Source organism: Salmo trutta, chromosome 22 (genome assembly GCF_901001165.1).
Source record: "Salmo trutta chromosome 22, fSalTru1.1, whole genome shotgun sequence".
NCBI lineage: Eukaryota > Metazoa > Chordata > Actinopteri > Salmoniformes > Salmonidae > Salmo > Salmo trutta.
The window spans coordinates 13808161-13822426 of record NC_042978.1 but is presented as its reverse complement, the minus strand read 5'-3'; the positions used below and the strand labels follow the sequence as shown (position 1 = coordinate 13822426).

Genomic DNA, 14266 nt, shown 5'->3' with positions numbered 1-14266 from the left:
GAGGAATGAGCCAAAATTCACACAACTTATTGTGGGAAGCTTGTGGAAGGATACCTGAAACGTTTGACCCAAGTTAAACAATTTAAAGGCAATGCTATCAAATACTAATTGAGTGTATGTAAACTTCTGACCTACTGGGAATGTGATGAAAGAAATAAAAGCTGAAATAAATCATTCTCTCTACTATTATTCTGACATTTCACATTCTTAAAATAAAGTGGTGATCCTAACTGACCTAAAACAGGGAATTGTTACTAGGATTAAATGTCAGGAATTGTGAAATACTGAGTTTAAATGTATTTGGCTAAGGTGTATGTAAACTTCCAACTTCAACTGTATGTATAACAATGCAAGGTTCATTTAACAAAATAAGACTAAATGCATTTAGAAATGTAAGCTGTGAATGCCTGAAATCTATTATCACCAAGTTATGATGCTACTGTGTGACTGACATCCAGGCACGACTGCTAGCATGAAAAACTCATATTTTCCATTGGTAAGAAATAGCAATTAATCCCCACAAAGTAAGTTATCATGTGCATATATCAGCACATTAATCTCTTAATTTTACAGAAAGTATAATTACTTATCTGAGAAGGTACTAAAAATGAAATGTTTTTTTTTGCAGATTTGAAATTGGCCACTAGTGGGAACTTACACAGAATTGTCAATAACAATAATAGAATCAAAACATGTTTTATTTATTTTACCTTTATTTAATTAGGCAAGCCAGTTAAAAACGAATTCTTATTTTCAATGACGGCCTAGAAACAGTGGGTTACCTGCCTTGTTCAGGGGCAGAATGACAGATTCAGCTCAGGGATTCGATCTTGCATCCTTTCGGTTACTAGTTCAATGCTCTATCCACTAGGCTACCCTGCCGCCCCAGAACTGTTATGGATGTAACAACCAGATTAATTAGTTAAATCCAAAGATGGAAGTGGGCTTAATGGGTATGTGGGCTTAATAGTTACGTTTACATTTTTGTGTTTAAGTGTGTCCTTTGTAATGGAATACACTACATGACCAAAAGTATGTGGACACCTGCTCTTCGAACATATCATTCCAAAATCATGGGCATTAATATGGAGTTGGTCCCCCCCTTTGCTGCTATAAAAGCCTCCACTCTTCTGGGAAGGATTTCCACTAGATGTTGGAACATTGCTGCAGGGACTTGCTTCCATTCAGCCACAAGCATTATTGAGGTCGGGTACTGATGTTGGGCGATTAGGCCTGCAGTCGCCATTCCAATTCATCCCAAAGGTGTTCGATGGAGTTGAGGTCAGGACTCTGTGCAGGCCAGTGAAGTTCTTCCACACCGATCTCGACAAACAATTTCTGTATGGACCTCGCTTTGTGCACAGGGGCATTGTCGTGCTGAAACAGGAAAGGTCCTTTCCCGAACTGTTGCCTCAGCTACCAAAAAAGGTAGTTGTATAGTTAAGAACAGTATCTTGCAGGATTCAATAGGTGGGATTATAGAGTTGTTGCCGGTCCCTTTCTTTGCGATCGTCATTCTAATGAAATCCAGAAAGAACAAAACCCTGTCCTCAAACATTTAGTGTATGTAGTCTTTATAATCATCATCATCCTTCATCAATTTTGGATTTTTTCCTTTTTTTCCTTTTTCTGTGTATTTCGTTCAGAATATCATTGTATGCTGTTGCATTAAGACTTCCCTTCACTGGAACTAAGGGCCCTAGCACGAACCATGAAAAACAACCCCAGACCATTATTCTTCCCCCTCCAAACTTTACAGTTGACACTGCATTCGTGCAGGTAGCGTTCTCCTGGCATCCGCCAAACCCAGATTCGTCCATCGGACTGCCAGATGGTGAAGTGTGATTTATGACTGTAGAGAATGTGTTTCCACTGCTCCAGAGTCCAATGGTGGCGAGCATAACACCATTCCGGCCGACGCTTGGCATTGCGCATGGTAATCTTAGGCTTGTGTGCTGCTGCTCGGCCTTGGAAGCCCGTTTTTATGAAGCTCCTGGCGAACAGTTATTGTGCTGACGTTTCTTCCAAAGGCAGTTTGGAACTCAGTAATGAGTGTTGCAACCGAGGACAGACGATTGTTACGCACTACGCGCTTCAGCACTCGGCTGTCCCGTTCTGTGAGCTTGTGTGGCCTACCACTTTGCGGCTGAGCCGTTGTTGCTCCTTGACGTTTCCACATCACAATAACAGCACTTACAGTCGACCGGGGCAGCTCTAGCAGGGCAGAAATTTGACGAACTGACCTGTTGGAAAGGTGGCATCCTCTGACGGTGCCACGTTGAATGTCACTGAGCTCTTCAGTAAGGCCATTCTACAGCCAATATTTGTCTATGGAGATTGCATGGCTGTGTGCTCGATTTTATACACCTGTCAGCAATGGGTGTGGATGAAATAGCCGAATCCACTCGTTTGAAGGGGTGTCCACATACTTTTGTATATATAGTGTATGTGCTCGACTATGCAACAGCCATGCTGTGTGTTAAAAGCACCTGACTCGCTCTGGTCTGTGTGGTATGGGGTGATGATAAGGCCTGATTGTGTGGCAGTCACACTAGCATCGGAGCAGACAGGCTCGCAGTGGAGTAGACGACTGGTGGGTTTGAGGAGGGGGGTGACTGCACTGACAGTGGGCCTCTTTAAATAAATGTTGCAGGCATGGGGTGGGGGGAGGAGGAGGGAGGGATGTGGAGGCAGGGGATATCCTGCTGTCTGCGGCATACATGACTCACTAAACACATGCTGTGCGGGCCTATCAGGGGTGAGGATATAGGTCACGTGACGCAGTGTGTCGCTCTGGCAACGTGATCACATAGGACCTCTCTCGGTCTTCCTCTTTCGTTCTCGCTCGCTCGCTCGCTCTGTCTCTCTCTTTCTTTCTCTTTCCAGCTCGTCACTGTCCCTGCAAATCTGGGACATCGGAAATAGAGGGAATGGAGAAAGATAGAAAGAGAACTAGTCCCTCCTTGCTGCACTAAGCACACTGGCACGATGGAGGACCAAGGCCTGTTCCTGGGCCAGCTGCTAACTAGTGACAAGTGATTGAGATGTATCAGCAAATGGACCCCTTTCATTTTTTTATCTCTGGTTACACTGGAGCCGGAGGTGTGCTCGGCATGGGCCGGCTGGTCGCCTAGAGAGGCACAGCTCTTCTGTCATGGGGAAAGATAAGGAGCGGGGGTTTGGTTTCTCATCCGGCACGGCGGCCAACGGATCGTCTTTGAGCCCAGCGGCTAGGGTTCCTCTGGTTTATCAGGACACAGGGAGGAAGGGGGGAGAGAGGGGTTACTGTTAAGCTACGGCGTGGCTCTCGGGGAATGGGCCTCTTCTCTGAAGAAGAGGTTATCAGTTCACAGACAGACAGACACACACAAACACACAGCACTTCAGGAAGAATCTCGCTGACTTCCTGTATTTTCTGTTTGTTTAACAAGCCATAAATAGACATGGGGTGATTTGCACACGACATTTCTGCCAAATGATGTGTTTGCACCCACCATGTGATTCACGGCAGCAAAACAGCCCCATTTACTTTATCAACGTGCACACATAATGTATAACACCAATACATACATAACATTACATTGAGTGTTATCTGAAAGCGGAGTGTCCCCACTCACACACTTGAACAATAGCCAAGTGTCCTGTGATTGTGTGTTGCAGCCGTTTGCACAATGGTGTCGTCTCCACCCCAAAGATACTGCCAAGATGCCAGAGAGCGCGTGGAAGCTGGTCTTCTACACCATGTCCTGGTCCTACAGCACCTACCTGCTCTTCTTCACCAACTACACCTTCTTCCACGACCCGCCCTCCGTATTCTATGGTAAGATGTAGTACATGAAACAAAGTTAATAAAAAGAAGCTGTGCACTTGATGTATTGTTAGGTAGACCTAAAATAGTCAGTACTCTCTTTTTCTACTAATAACTACAGTTAAAGCAATGACAACACAAGCATAGGTCTGCTTTCTTCAAAGTGATCTTTTAACCTGCCTCTTTTTATACTAATAACTGCAGTTATTCAGCTATAATAACTTAAAAACAAAAGCATCTGTAACTAAAGCATTTAAACCTTCAAAGCCTGGCCCCAAAGATTCCTCGGGGGGTTATTTAAGAAGAGAAAAAGAGGAGGTCTGCACTCTTCCAAGTTACTTCCCTTCTTCTACTAATAACTCCAGTTAAGCAACGATAGCAAACTCAAGAACTAATGCTAAAGGAACTGTAACCAAAGCATTGTCCTATAGAACCCTCCAGATGCTTCTTTTACAAGTATTCAAATAGAAGCCACATTTGTATTTTATATTTGCATTTTGTGTCTGAACTGACCACATGGCGTGTCTACTCTCTAACCATTACCCTGAACAATCCGCCTTCATTCTTTTATCTATCATTTATGGCATTCCTTCCTTCCAATTCCATCAGACTTTCAGGTGTCAGTCGGTGCTTGGGTTCGTTTCAATCTCCCTTTCCTCGATTGAGGCGATCAGTTGTTCTTTAAAAGGCCCTCCACTTTTCTAATAGCTGTCACGCACATTGAGAGTAGTCACTCAACCTGCTCAGGCTAATGTGGCTGTGCTTTTAGTTCTCCGAGAGAGCGAGGCTTTAGCTCTTGTAGAAAGAGAGCGAGGGGAAGGGGGAGAGAGAGAGGGGAAGGGGGAGAGAGAGGGGAAGGGGGAGAGAGAGAGGGGGGAGGGGGAGAGGGGAAGGGGGAGAGAGAGAGAGAGAGGGGGGAAGGGGGAGAGAGAGAGGGGGGAAGGGGGAGAGAGAGAGAGGGGAAGGGGGAGAGAGAGAGGGGAAGGGGGAGAGAGAGAGGGGAAGGGGGAGAGAGAGAGAGGCTCCTATTCCTGTAGCACTCTAATATCTCTTGACACCATGTTTTCAATGTTTAATGATGGAACGTCCGATCAATAAACATTACGGCCTGTAACCTCATCTCATGGAGTCAAAAGTTGCAGCAAACGTTCCGAGAAAAAGTTTCCGTTTACAATACCCTTAAGGCCTTAAGGGAGCGATGATGATGATGGCTCCTGGTCCTCACTTGCCTGGAAAACCTGACACCCCTGCAGCTCCCACCTCAGGTATTCCTCTGGAAGTCACCTAGTATAACCAAACAGAACAGCTGCCCCCTGCAGAACCAAAAACAAACACTTCTTGTAAACTTCTACCAGTTAGACTGTATGTACAGCACCAGTCAAAAGTTTGGACAAACCTTCTCATTCAAGGGTTTTTCTTTATTTTTACTATTTTCTACATTGTAGAATAATAGTGAATACATCAAAACTATGAAATAACACATATGGAATCATGTAGTAACCTAAAAAGTTTTAAACAAATCAAAATATATTTTATATTTGTGATTCTTCAAAGTAGCCACCCTTTGCCTTGATGACAGCTTTGTACAGTCCTGGCATTCTCTCAACCAGCTTCACTTGGAATGATTTTCCAACAGTCTTGAAGGAGTTCCCACATATGCTGAGCATTTGTTGGCTGCTTTTCCTTCACTCTACGGGGTCAACTCATCCCAAACCATCTCAATTGGGTTGAGGTCGGGTGACTGTGGATGCCAGGTCATCTGATGCAGCACTCCATCACTCTCCTTCTAGGTCAAATAGCCCTTACACAGCCTGGAGGTGTGTTGGGTCATTGTCCTGTTGAAAAACAACTGACAGTCCCATTAAGCGCAAACCAGATGGAATGGTGTATCGCTGCAGAATGCTGCGGTAGCTATGCTGGTGAAGTGTGCCTTGAATTCTAAATAAATCACAGTGTCACCAGAAAAGCACACCCACACCATCACACCTCCTCCTCCATGCTTCAAGGTGAGAACCACACATGCGATGTTCATCCGTTGACCTACTCTGCGCAGTTGGAACCAAAAAACTCAAATTTGGACTCATCAGACCAAAGTACAGACTTCCATCGGTCTAATGTCCATTGCTTGTGTTTCTTGGCCCAAGCAAGTTTCTTCTTCTTATTGATGTTCTTTAGTAGTGGTTTCTTTGCAGCAATTCGACCACGAAGGCCTGATTTACGCAGTCTCCTCTGAATAGTTGATGTTGAGATGTGTCTGTTACTTGAACTCTGAAGCATTTATTTGGGCTACAATTTCTGAAGCTGGTTAACTCTAATGAACTTGTCCTCTGCAGCAGAGGTAACTCTGGGTCTTCCTTTCTTGTGGCGGTCCTCATGAGAGCCAGCTTCATCATAGCCCTTGATGGTTTTTGCAACCGCACTTGAAGAAACTTACAAAGTTCTCAAAATTTTCAGAATTGACTGACCTTCATGTCTTAAAGTAATGATGGCCTGTTGTTTCTCTTTGCTTATTTGAGCTGTTCTTGCCATAATATGGACATGGTCATTTACCAAATAGGGCTATCTTCTGTATACCACCCCTACCTTGTCAAAAAAAAATTAAGCTGGTTGAGAGAATGCCAAGAGTGTGCAAAGCTGTCATCAAGGCAAAGGCTAGCTACTTTGAAGAATCTCAAATATAAAATATATTTTGATTTGTTGAACCATTTTTTGGGTTACTACATGATTCCATATGTGTTAATTCATAGTTTTGATGTCTTCACTATTATTCTACAATGTAGAAAATAGTAAAAAAAATAAAGAAAAATCCTTGAATGAGTAGGTGTGTCCAAACTTTTGACTGGTGCTGTAGGTCAATAACGTTTTATCTTGTTTGATTACCTTACATGGAGGATTTGGCTCCCTCTCTTTATATTGTCGTTAACCAAATGGGATGTAGCTAGAGAGGGTGTGTGTGTTCAGGTGCAAATGTGTACATGCCTGCTTCTATGATTGTGCCTTGATGCTTGTGGGTGTGTGTGTGTGTGTGTGTGTCGATGGGTGGGTGGGTGTATCGATGGGTGGGTGGGTGTGTGTGTTGATGGGTGGGTGGGTGTGTGTGTCGGTGGGTGGGTGTGTGTGTCGATGGGTGGGTGGGTGGGTGGGTGTGTGTGTTGATGGGTGGGTGTGTGTGTCGGTGGGTGGGTGGGTGTGTGTGTCGGTGGGTGGGTGGGTGGGTGTGTCGATGGGTGGGTGGGTGTGTCGGTGGGTGTGTGGGTGTGTGTGTGTGACGATGGGTGGGTGGGTGTGTGGGTGGGTGTGTGTGTGTGTCGATGGGTGTGTCGATGGGTGGGTGGGTGCATATGTATGTGTACATGTTTGCCAGTGTGCTAATTGTGTTTGTCTGTGCCAGCATGCATGTTTGTGTGTGTGAGCGAGCATGTTTTTGTCTGTGCCAGTGTGCATATTCATGTCAGTGTGTGTCAGTGTGCGTGTGTGTCAACATGCACATGTTGGTGTGTATACAGTATGTGTGTATTGGTTCCTATGTAGTTCCGCCAGGCCTCTCCTCTAACCCTCAGTGTCTCTCGCTCTCTCTCGCTCTCTATGTCTTCTCCCCCTTCCAGACTGGAAGAGTGGCATGACGGTGCCCACGGACATCGCCGTCGCCTACCTGATCCAGGGCAGTTTCTACGGACACTCCATCTACGCCACGGTCTACATGGATGACTGGAGGAAGGATTCTACCGTCATGGTGGTGCACCACGTTGTCACTCTGGCCCTCATCACCTTCTCCTACGCTTTCAGGTAGCTCACCACACCCTGCCTGGTGGCCCCAAGTTTGGGAAACGCTGCCGTAATGTGATGCTGTGTAATCTAAAATGGATTGAATACTGGATACATTTCCACGTAGCAATAGTTGTAAATGATAGATGTAGGTTAAGGTTTATTTTTATGTTATGTCAATTTGTGGAATCAGAACAGTGATTTGTCATAGTGTAAAAAGGCTCTAGGTTATTTGATGTTGGAAACATGTTTTCAGTGTTCTTTGATGACCGTTAGACTGTTCCTCTGTTTCAAACTGTATTTGTTTTAAAGTCAGTCTGTGTCATTGACTAAGTCTCACCCCCTGGCTGTCACATTGTATGGTCTAGCTAACCGTACAGCTGTGTTCTTGGCTAATATTGTTTGTGTACCGATGTTGTGCTCCCCACTGCTCTCTCCTTTCAGATTCCACAACATTGGGTTACTGGTGCTGTTCCTCCACGACATCAATGACATCCAGCTGGAGTTCACCAAGCTCAACGTCTACTTCAAGACCCGAGGAGGGGACTACTACCTCGTCCACGACATCTTGTCCAACATGGGCTCTGTCAGCTTCAGCATCACCTGGTGAGGAGAGAGAAGACACACGCAGACAAGCACACACGCATGCATGAAAACATACTACAGTTTACTAGAGAATACTACAGTACTTAGTATAGAATTCTATAGTAAACTGTAGTATACTGTAGAATCCTATACTACGCACAGTAGTATCCCTGGATCAGGTGTAGTGCTTGTAGTATACTGTAGTAAATTCTACAGAATTATCTGCAAAAAAAAAAAATACTACAGTAATTTCCTCAAAAACACTACAGTCCGTAAAAGCCCTTTTTTAAGTAAAGTAAATAATACAGTATTTCATTTTCATATACCCTGCCCATTCCCCTCCCCCATATTGCAATTTGTGCCACAGTATATACTACACATTTATTTTACTACAGTATTTATACTATAAAGTTCACTTTAAATTGTACACTATACTAGAGTAAATACAGTCTGCAAAAACACTACAGTGAATACTATAGTATTTACGGTGCATTCGGAAAGTATTCAGACCCCCTTTGTCACGGTTGTCGTAGGTTAGAGACCAAGACGCAGTGGGAAAATATATACTCATCTTCTTTTTATTTGGTGAAGAAGGGAAACACAAAAACGTATACAAAACACTAACGAACTGGACAGTCTTGTCAGGCACACAGCTAAACAAGCACAATCTCCCACAAACTAACAGGTGAAAACAGGCGACCTAAGTATGACTCTCAATCAGCAACAACGATGTACAGCTGTTCCTGATTGAGAGCCACACCAGGCCAACACAGAAATACAACACTAGACCAGCTCCCTAGAAATACAATACAAGAACATACCCAACAACCCGGAACACCTAAATCAAACACCCCATCTTACATAACTACATATCTAATAAACCCGAACCACTTAAATCAAATACCCTTTCTACATAGATACACCACTAAACGTAGAAACACTCTACACAAAATAACCCTCTATATAAACACATAACCAAAAACATGTACAACAAATACCCTCTGCCACGTCCTGACCAAACTACAATAACAAATAGGCCCTTTACTGGTCAGGACGTGACACCCTTGACTTTTTCCACATTTTGTTACATTACAGCCGTATTCTAAAATTGATTAAATTAATGTTTTTCCTCATCAATCTACACACAATACCACATAATGACAAAGTGAACACAGGTTTGTGGAAATGTTTGCAAATGTATACAACTTTTAAACAGAAATGCCTTATTTACATAGGTATTCAGACCCTTTGCTATGAGACTCGAAATTTTCATTTCCGTTGATCATCCTTAGTATGTTTCTACAACTTGATTGGAGTCAATTCAATTGATTGGACATGATTTGGAAAGGCACACACTATATAAGGTCCAACAGTTGACAGTGCATGTCAAAGCAAAAACCAAGCCATGAGTTCAAAGGATTGTCCGTAGAGCTGTGAGACAGGATTGTGTCGAGGCACAGATCTGGGGAAGGGCACCAAAACATTTCTGCCCCATTGAAGGTCCCCAAGAACACAGTGGCCTCCATCATTCTTAAATGGAAGAAGTTTGGAACCAACCAAACCACCGGGCAGCCAGCTCTTCCTAGAGCTGGCTGCCCGACCAAACTGAGCAATTGGGGGAGAAGGGCCTTTGTCAGGGAGGTGATCAAGAACCGATAGAGCTCCAGAGTTCCTCTGTGGAGATGGGAGAACCTTCCAGAAGGACAACCATCGCTGCAGCACTCCACCAATCAGGCCTTTATGGTAGAGGGGCCAGACAGAAGCCACTCCTCAGTAAAAGGCACGACAGCCCGCTTAGAGTTTGCCATGATAAATGATAAACAAGATTTTCTTGTCTAATGAAACCAAGATTGAACTCTTTGGCCTGAATGCCAAGCGTCATGTCTTGTGAAAACCTGCCACCATTCCTACAGTGAAGCGTGGTGGCAGGATCATGCTGTGGGGATGTTTTTCAGCGGCAGGGACTGGGAGACTAATCAGGATCGAGGGAAAGATGAACGGAGCAAAGTACAGAGAGATCCTGGATGAAAACCTGCTCAGGACCTCAGACTGGGGTGAAGGTTCACCTTTCAACAGGACAACAGCCCTAAGCACACAGCCAAGACAACACAGGAGTGGCTTCGGGACAACTCTCTGAATGTCCTTGAGTGGCCCAGCCAAAGCCCAGACTTGAACCCGATCGAACATCTCTGGAGAGACCTGAAAATAGCTCTGCAGCGACGCTCCCCATCCAACCTGACAGAGCTTGAGAGGATCTGCAGAGAAGAATGGGAGAAACTCCCCAAATCAGGTGTGCCAAGTTTGTAGCATCATACCCAAGAAGACTCAAGGCTGTAATCGCTGCCAAAGGTGCTTCAACAAAGTTCTGAGTAAAGGGTCTGAATACTTATGTCAATGTGATATTTCAGTATAATTTTTTTTTTTTTATACATTTCAAAAAAATTCTAAACCTGTTTTTGCTTTGTCATTATGGGGTATTGTGTGTAGATTGATGACTGAGGAAAAAACAATATAATCAATTTTAGAATAAGGCTGTAACAAAATGTGGAAAAAGTCAAGGGGTCTGACTACTTTCCGAATGCACTGTATACCATAGCAGACTATAGTATTTTTTCATGTGGGACACACACACACACATACACACACACACCTGTCCTGAGAGGTCACAAGGGTGTTTGAAGCCCTGGACAATGCTAGTCTTTGTCCCCTAAAGCATCAGAGTAATACAGCTCCTCTGTGTCCCCCCTCTGTGCAGGTTTTGGTTCCGTCTCTACTGGTTCCCTCTGAAGGTTCTGTACGCCACCTGTGTGTCCAGCCTCCAGTCCGTCCCAAACATACCCTTCTATTTCTTCTTCAACAGCCTCCTCTTGACACTCCTCTGCATGAATATCTACTGGTTTTTGGCAAGTACTGGACCTCCATCTGCAGCAGGTCACAGATCGCACACTGTACTGATGCTCATTTGTCAGATGCTTGGTTAAACAAGCCTAATCTAATTCAGAGAGGGTAATCACTCAGAGATCCATGTTCCCAAGAGATGAATGGCATGACAGTTCTATGACCATTGCCTGGTCTTCTTCGTTCCTATTAGCCTCTGTCAGGGGTTGATACAAGCATTAGAACAAAACTGTACTATGTGACATCAGACCTCTCTCCCTTCTTTAACCCCGGACCCCCCCCCCCCCCCCTTCTCTCTGCCCACAGTTCATAGTGGCGTTTGTAGCGAAGGTCCTGACGGGGCAGATGAAGGATGTGAAAGACCTGAGGGAGTACGAGGGTGAGGAGGGAGCTGCAGCCCTGCTCAAGGCCCAGCAGCGGCTGCAGAGTGAAGATGCAGGACATCTCAACAACTCTGCTGAAGGGTGAGGAGACACAAAGTTAAACACACTACTTCACCACGTTGCATTTAACCAGTGTATGTGAATCACCAAATTGTATGTATTATAGTAAACATTACCATGAACGTTTTACCGTACTGAAGTAATGTTACAACCATACACTATACAGAAACTTCATCTCCAGGTGACGATCATTTCAAAAACATCCAGAGAGAAGGTTTTTGTCAGGCAAACATTAAGAGAGAAAGGCCCCTTGGCCTCAGATGACTCAGTAAATGAAATGACTCACGCTGGGGTATCTCAGCTCAAAATTCATTGAACCCCATGTGTGTCCATAGCCATCCCAAACCACAATGCCTAATCCCTACTGATTTACCAAAGCAAACCACACCAAGCCAAAAATCCTCTGCTGAGCCAGCCCTCACAACAACTGCTTAATCCCACTATTTACTACAGCCCGGTCCAACCAAAAATAATACGTTAATCTCTTCCCCTCGCTCCGGTCCCTTCGTATCTGGATTCTGCAACATATAAGGGCAAGAGGCTAGGCTCGGGGAAGTACGGGTTGTTGGACTAGCTCGACGTGTATACTTAGAAAAAGGCTTCCAAAAGGGTTTTACCTGGAACCAAAAATTGTTCTTCAAAGGGTTTTCCTATGCGGACAGGCGAAGAACCCTTTTCGAGTGTAGACAACCATTCATCACACTGTAAACCTCATGCCTAAAACAAACCCTTTCCAAACAACCCCTACGCCCTTCAGTGCATGCAGATCTGAACTAACCGGCTACAGTATGTGTGATCAATATGGCAGACTACAGTCGAAAAAAAAGCGTCCTCTTTCGTAATGAACGAGCCCCATGCAAAGATGAACATTGTGGTTCTGGTACATCCTTGGGTGTAGCTGTCCTCTTTCTTCTTCTTGGGATTCTACTTAATATTCCTCTAAGCCCGATTGGAGGCTGAGGTGGTGGCATCCTTATTGCTATCTGGTTGTGAAGATTCCCATCCACCACACCCATGTTAAATCTTATATCACACCACGCTCCAATGAGCTCTCCCCTTGAGGAAGTGCCTCTGCTATGGCGTGGCATACGTGGATCTGTTCCCAGTCCTCTTGTAACCCCAGTAACCTGTGCTCTGTCAGACCACCCAGTATGACCTCAGAGCTGCAGCGAAGTAGCCTTGTCTTGTGTAACATACAGATAGACAGGATCAAAGCGCTGTACTTACTGATGTGTGATTATGTGGTTTCAGCCTGACCCAGCCCTTATCTGGCGCCCTTGAACACCGGTGATATCCTTTTGGTTTTACCATGCGTATAAATAGCTGATCACCTTTCCGCTGGCTGACAGTTGGTCCTTTTTTTCCCTTCTCTCCTCTCCTTTCTTCTCACAGGAAGCACGTGCAGAACGGGATCACCAAGGAGAAGCATCTATAAAGGCCTCTCTAGTTCCACCTCCTGGCACGACCTAGATTGTTTCAGACTTAGGTCTAAGTGACTCTAGGGGTCTCGCGAAAAGGATGAAAAAACAATTGATCATTTTTATTTCGTTTTTTTTTTTCATCGTGTTCTATATATTTTTTTTATTATTATATCACTGTGAATGTTATTTCAGGTGACATATGTCTTATATTAACATTACGTTTGAAGAAAAAAAAAAAGGTGTGAGTTTCGGGAATGTTTTCTCGTGTAGCCTACCAGGACGTTTAGAATTGGTGTTAGCTCTAACAAACACTCGCCAGACAAGGTTGAGCTACTGATGTTTAGGCCTCTAGTCTAGACCTATACAAACTAGATAACGTGCAGACGTTAGAGGACTAAAGCGTTCACACAGTAACCATGTCAAAGGTCATCTCTAGTAGAGAGAGACCTGTCTTTTTAAAGAGCATTCCTCTTAAAAGCGTAGTGGCGTTTTTAGTTTCTACCTCCTCTTATTCCAGGTGTGAAGGCGAAAATACTAAAGGGAAGTATTGCATCATGTCACTACCGCGGGTGTGCGAGAGAGCATGTAATAGGATGGCTTTGTTTTACCAACGTGTATTGATTTTCATATCATTGCACAGGTCGATAGTGAACACAGACGTTACCACAGCCTGACCTGCATTATTTGAAGAGCCACGTCAGTGTAGTATTGATGTGTCTTGCAAATGTGAATTACTCGTGTTCAGATTTTTAAGGGAAACATAAACCTTTCAACTTTTTTATTTGTTAGTTTTTTTGCCGTCGATAAATATGCATAAGAAATATTGCTTGCATTCCTGTATCGGAAATGTATTGTCACATTTTCCGTTTTTATAGCATCTGTTGTTGCACTGAAATGAAGGCATACAAGCTGATAGCTGGTTAATGACAGCTGATATACAGTACCAGTCAAAAGTTTGGACACACTTACTCATTCCAGGTTTTTTCTTTTTGTAAAATCATAGTGAAGACATCAAAATTATGAAAAAACAGATATGGAATCATGTAGTAACCAAAAAGGTGTTAAACATATTTTATATTTGAGATTCTTTAAAGTAGCCACCCTTTGCCTTGATGACAGTTTTGCACACTATTGGCAGTCTCTCAACCAGCTTCATGAGGTAGTCACCTGGAATGTATTTCAATTAACAGGTGTGCCTTGTTAAATGTACATTTGTGGAATTTCTTTCCTTCTTAATGCGTTTGAGCCATTCAGTGACAAGGTAGGGGTGATATATAGAAGATAGCCCTATTTGGTAAAAGACAAAGTCCATATTTTGGCAAGAACAGCTCAAATAAGCAAAGAGA

The 14266-nt window shown here is 44.0% G+C and overlaps 1 protein-coding gene across 2 annotated transcripts in view; it reads left to right on the top strand.

Moving 5' to 3' along the window:
* The window catches only part of LOC115158140 (ceramide synthase 1), a 43470-nt gene extending 30312 nt beyond the window's left edge, over positions 1-13158 (top strand). The window contains exons 1-7 of one of the 2 annotated variants that reach the window (XM_029706726.1): positions 2770-3338; positions 3661-3820; positions 7414-7594; positions 8018-8179; positions 10914-11061; positions 11363-11520; positions 12892-13158. In XM_029706726.1, the coding sequence (XP_029562586.1) occupies positions 3315-3338; positions 3661-3820; positions 7414-7594; positions 8018-8179; positions 10914-11061; positions 11363-11520; positions 12892-12934 (876 nt within the window). In that variant the 5' untranslated portion in view covers positions 2770-3314 and the 3' untranslated portion in view covers positions 12935-13158. Of the gene's footprint in view, positions 1-2769; positions 3339-3660; positions 3821-7413; positions 7595-8017; positions 8180-10913; positions 11062-11362; positions 11521-12891 lie in introns of those variants that run through there. The other variant, XM_029706725.1, reaches the window with a different exon arrangement.
* The last annotated feature ends 1108 nt before the right edge of the window (positions 13159-14266 follow it).